The sequence below is a fragment of the Harpegnathos saltator genome, unplaced genomic scaffold (assembly GCF_003227715.2).
Source record: "Harpegnathos saltator strain DR-91 unplaced genomic scaffold, Hsal_v8.6 scaffold467, whole genome shotgun sequence".
Taxonomy (NCBI): domain Eukaryota; kingdom Metazoa; phylum Arthropoda; class Insecta; order Hymenoptera; family Formicidae; genus Harpegnathos; species Harpegnathos saltator.
Window position 1 is genome coordinate 1456501 of NW_020230280.1, and position 6000 is coordinate 1462500.

Genomic DNA, 6000 nt, shown 5'->3' on the forward strand with positions numbered 1-6000 from the left:
ACAAGCGGCAGGAGAGGATCAAGGAAGCGTGAAATCGAGAAATAAGATGCGAGGAACGGTGGACACACGGGAGGGGGGGGAAGGGGAGGGGGGAGGAAGGAAGCGTGTGTAATCGCGAAATTCACTCGTCGAATCGCTCGTCCTGATCACTTCGACGGAGAGAGAAGATGAGCAAAATTAATTGGCCGTGTGCAAATCGAGGGACAGAGAAACGCTCCCGCGATACGAACTCGCTATCTCGTAATCTCGTCACTTGTTGCAATTGTCGTTTCGACATCTATTAGTAATATGTAATATTGGTGAATGCAAAAGTTTCGACGAGTCGCTTTCAAAGCGCGGATCGATTCACTTTTGACAGCAAAAGTTACGGCATTTATCAAAGAGACAGAAAACAACGGCGCGATTACTTGATAAAATGAGAGAATAAATAGTTTTTAGTAAAATTACTTGGTCCATTTTTCTATCAGGGAATCCACCAGAATGTCAGAATTTGCACTCACCCAATACTTCGTGTATAATGTACACACAGTGTTCAAAAGTTACTCATTGTGCCAAGTGAAAAGTGCTTAGCAAACATAAATGGAAAAATTGCTCGTTACCAAGATTGAGAAACTTTTATAATTCTGAAAGGGTTGATTTTCCGACGTACCTTTACTAAACGCTCATCATTCGCAATCAGTATAATGAATTTCATCTACTCTGTAAGTCCGGTACTCTTGTTTTGAACACTCTGTATATTAAATCTCTCTCTCTCTCTCTCTCTTTCTCTCTCTCTCCCTCTCTCTCTTATTCCTTACGTTGAGAAACTTTTATAACTCTGAAAGGGTTGACTTTCCGACGTACGTTTGCTAAACGCTCATCATTCGCAATCAGTATAATGAATTCTATCTACCCTGTAAGTCCGGTACTCTTGTTTTCAACACCCTGTATATTAAATCTCTCTCTCTCTCTCTCTCTCTCTCTCTCTCTCTCTCTCTCTCTGTTATTCCTTGCATCTTATTCAAATTAGTTTCGAACGCGCGAATGCTTTTGCGGTCGCATCATTGTCTCTCCCGCCAACTATTATCGCTCGCCGGTGCTAATCGGTCGCGCGGCGCAATAAACTGATAACTCAGAATTTCACTCCACTGATCAGCAATTAATACTCTATCTTATTAGCCAGCTAGAGGGAGGAATCAACAGTGGACGATCAATAGACACGATGTAATCTCATATTCCGAACGCTGAATGTCTAATAATTAATACGCTGATTACGGGGCTAACAGCGGCGCGCAATTAATACGGCAGAACGACCAATCGTATTACGCGTAAATCTAGAATGTGCGAGAGCGGCCATTGAAATTAAATTCTTGTAAACCATTGTAATGCCCGGTGCGTATCTAACCGCAAATTTAAACGGACGAACGGACGGTGTTCTTTTTTTTTTATACGCGAATTAAGCCGTTATTCAGGAATCGCATTTAAATAATCGTATCTCGCCGGTTTAATGTTAAAATAATCATCAAGGGTTGTTATGTACGTTCCTCTCTCTCTCTCTCTCTCTCTCTCTCTCTCTTTCTGCCACATTTGGATACGATTCTTTTTCAATCGCGCGGCGAAAGAAATAATCGTCGAAATACAGACAGAAATACGAAAGAGTGACAAATGCATCGCGAGTTTGTAGCCCGTCAACTCGCAGCAAATTCGCTGGCTGCCCATTTTTCAATTCAATTTGCCCAGAAATTTTCGACGGATGAAATGCCGTTCTAGAGCGTACGCGCGCGCGGATATAATTTCGAATTTCCCCGTTCCATCCGAATCAGCTCGTTCCGAGCGCGAGAATATATTCTCGTGATGAACATTTAACAAAATTGCCGGAGTATAATTAGACTGACCGCTTATGCGTGACGTAACGGAGTGACAAACGGAGGGGGATGCGATCCGCGTAGATTAAGCGCCGTGCGCGCGGCCCTGTCACGTAATTAACCGGCGAGTCGTAAGTCCGTGTACACCGGGTATACGCTAACGGTACACGATATCAGCGTGATTGGCTAATCACGCATATGTAACTTTGTTAGGACGTCCTGAATAGGGGATTTCAGTATGTTTACAAGACGACAGGGAGGGAGGCAGAGTTGGAGAGGCAGAGGGAGAGTACGGCGACACGCCGGCGATAGCCGCGACGGTATTCCTATGGTTAATTTATGGGACATAACTACGGAGAGGAATGTCTGGCTGGTGAGCCAATTCTCTGGTGAAATACGAACGACTCAGCAATTCCGATTGAAGATCGGCAGCGTTCGGTTTCAGTTGAGCAGAAATCTTGACGATTTCGACTGAATTATGACAACTTGGACCGGGCTGGTATCCGTATCTCACCAGACAATCGTCGACATTCGACCGGACGTTTTTCTTCGCGTTTTTCAGACGCGAGACGTTACGATAATCGTGATGACTTACCTAACAGCCGGTTCACTTTCCGCGGATCCACGTTCTCGAATTGCTCCTTGTTCGCGACGTAGCGCGCCGGTATGCTCCGCAGACGGTGATTCCTCGACCACTCCTCGATCAGGTTCCGACCGTCCAGTCGTCGGCCCTCCTTGTCCGGCTCTTCGGGGTCCAGAGTCACCTTCGGCACGAAGTGACGCCTGCCACCACCGAGCACCACCTGCATCGACCATAAACTCTTGATATTTCGAGCGCACGCGATCGTCGAGCTTCTCCTCGCCGGCAAATTGGCGGACCGCGACTTCTCTCTCTCTCTCTCTCTCTCTCTCTCTCTCTCTTCTTCGAGAGAACTTGTCTCGAGTTTTAATTATGGCAAAAACCCGCAACGAAATGAGTTTTATCGCGGCTAACGGCGAAAATTGCGTCTGTCGCCGAGCTTCCACTGTGGACTCGATGACGCGACGTTCGTTTCTCTCGCAATTCGCGCCGCTCTTTGTGTAATGAGATCCGACGAAATACTGCAGCTCACAGTATTACATCGCGGTTGTTTGCGATACAAAATGTTACAAAAGCGCATCTCTGCGCAGCAGAACGATGTTCCGGCGACGGTACCAATTATCGGACGCGTTCCTACGTTTTTGCGGCGGAATGCGTTAACGATTCTAACTTTTGCCTCGCTCGATTTCCCCACATGATCAACAGCGTCCGCAATTTCAGACAGAGACAGAGAGACAGATGGAAGGAGAGAAAGAGAGAAATAGAGATATGCAATTAAGCCGGCGGTGAAGGAGAGGGGGACCGCTGTACTTCACGCGAATTTTCATGCGCGCGGCGAACAGATTCGTCCACGCTCGTTAGATCGAAAAATTTAAATTTATCCAGAGAGGCCACACTCGTCGACCTCTGATTCTACCTATCCGTGACGCGCCACGACGAGGCGCGCGCGCGCGGGGTCGACTTTAATGAGAAAGAAAGTTTCGCTCTCGCCAACTTTGCCGGGAAGTCCCGCGCACCAATAAAGCCGTCTGCGGAGAGTTTTTGCCCGCGGCATCGGGGTCAGGATTTCTCTTTTTTCTTCCGAAAAATAACATTACAAGTCGTGATGTAACGATCGCTAATTATTAACCCCGCCCGCGCTCGGTTTCCACGGCGCGCGCGCACTCTCTCTCTCTCTGTCTCTCTCCCCCGCGAGAATCAACGGGAGAATGCCGCGAGAAAAATCGGTTCGTTGAAAAGATTCGGACGCTTCTCCCGAGATGAATAATGCCCCGCGATTTCGAAAGAGTTAGAGCCCTAACGCGCACATGCGCGCCTAGCGGTGATGGTTCATTCTCCCTTCGCTTGGATAGTTCGAACGGAACGAAACGGGCGTTACAGGACAAGCGTCGCGCGGTAAAAGGCGCGAATAGGCTGCGACACGTATGTTTTATGTGTATCGATATAAGATAGAAGGCGCAATAAAACGTGATAAAGGAGACGAACGAGCCGTGATACAGGTTTTACGTCCACTCGTATGCAGGGGAGAATCATAACTGCAAAAAACCTATACGTCATCCGGCGAACGCAGGAGTTCCTATCGGACGAGCTTTACATCCGCCAGGATCGTCGCACCGCCTCTCAACTTTCCGCGGCGTCGCGAACGCGCGCGCGCCGGAATGTCTCGACATTTTATTTTGGAATTTTATTAGAGACGAGAAACACCGGAGAGAAAGAGAGAAAGAAAGAGAGAGGGAGAGAGAGAGCGCACGAGCGCATCTGCTTCTGGATGAGAAGCCTGTTCGTTCGTAAATAACTGTCACTCGACGCCGTTCTGGAGATTCATCAACCGAAGTTTTATCACGCGCAGCTTGCACAAGTAAAAGGTTTTCACGGCGAAAGTGATATTAACCGGGGGCGATGTCGTTGCGGACAATGTGTTGCGGACACCCGCAGTTATTAATTATCCGCGCGCGAGAAGGTCTCGTAAAGCCGAGTCTAAATTTTCGTTCTACGTTGATCCTGCAAGATCCGTCGAACTTGCAGCACCAACGAAGAATCACTGTACAAACTATTCGCCTACCTTGACGCTGACCGCTCGTTATCGTTTTGTCCATGTTGAAGATGCACGAAGAAAATTAACTACCCAAAAATTATTTTATTAATACCCAATGAAATTTTAATATTCTGCCTGCATTTAATTTTTATTCTTTATTTCAGCAATATATGATATAATAATATAATTATATAATAATTATATAATTTATTTAATTACAGGTGGAGAATATGTGAAAAGCAAGCAGATATTAAATTATTTAATAATAAGGATTAATGTGTGAGGATGAATGGGCGTGAAAGAAAACGTCTCATTCTCATCTCTTTCTATTTGTTTCTTTCCTTTTTTTTATGGAAGTTTTGATGAGAATTATAAGAACTGGTATGACGCTGCAGAAGCAAAAATAACAATTATGTACCTAACAATGCTATTTACTTATTTAAATTAAAAATTCTCAGTCTCGTATAATAATAAGACTAAATAAAAGTTTAAAAAAGCGGTGACAGATCGTGTAAGCAGAATCGAGTTCAAGCAAATCGCGCACAAAAAAGCATTATTAGACATAAAAGTCAATTTGCAAATATTATATATAAGATTCTAATATAAGATTATCTAATATAAAATATTATCTTTATGTAAGATTCTAAGGCCGTATTCGTAGTGATGAATTATTGAAAATTTTTGATTAAGAACATAATTAATTACAGATTCGTATTCACGCAGAGGTTACTCTCTGTTATTTGAATCAATATTTTTTCCATAAAATAATACAACGAATACAAAGATTGACGAATAATCAAAGATTCATAAAGCTATGACTACTTTATTATCAGTGTGAATGGTCTACGAATGTCGGCCTGAATTTCGACTCTAGTATATTTTTATTTTCGGCAAATTCGTCAACGGTCCGTTGTGAACGAAAGTTCACTGTAAAAACGATTTGACATATCACCGATATAATATATGATATACCGCTGTCCGCGTTCTTGCATCCTATATCCTCCGTCCTGGCTTTACCTTCACCCAGCATCCTGGCTGCTTCATCGTGGCACTGACATTGACACTGACACTCGCGTAAATACGATTCAAAGATATATGTGTTGAATAACGCGCAGTACCGACGAGAACCCATTAACTATTCCACGAATAGACGAAGTAGTTTAACCTCTTGACTGGCCGAAACGCCATACAATATTTCGGTATTTTTGTTTCATACTTCTAAAATTAGATATTCAAAGTTTTTTGACGTCGCTTTATTCAATGATAAATTTTCAAGATAAAAATTCGAAATGGCAGATCCTCAAACTAGTATAGATGACTAAAATAAAAAGTGTCATCTGTATATTATATAAGTTATAAATTATATTTATTTTTATCATATTATATTATTTATTATATTTTATATTTATTATATTTATTATATTTATTATATTTTATTATATTATATGTAATAATTATATTTATTAGTTTTTTCGGTAATTTGTTACTTTGTAAAATTTTAGATAAGAATTTTCTGTATTTTCACTATGTAACTTTTTTTT

At 42.8% G+C, this 6000-nt stretch overlaps 1 protein-coding gene across 2 annotated transcripts in view; it reads right to left on the reverse strand.

The window, feature by feature from the left end:
* LOC105185030 (alkaline phosphatase) overlaps positions 1 to 6000 on the reverse strand; it is a 214952-nt gene that overhangs the window by 52317 nt on the left and 156635 nt on the right. For both annotated transcript variants that reach the window (XM_025302019.1, XM_025302020.1), the window contains one exon: positions 2440 to 2647. In XM_025302019.1, coding sequence (XP_025157804.1) covers positions 2440 to 2647 — 208 coding nt within the window. The remainder of the gene's footprint in view (positions 1 to 2439; positions 2648 to 6000) is intronic.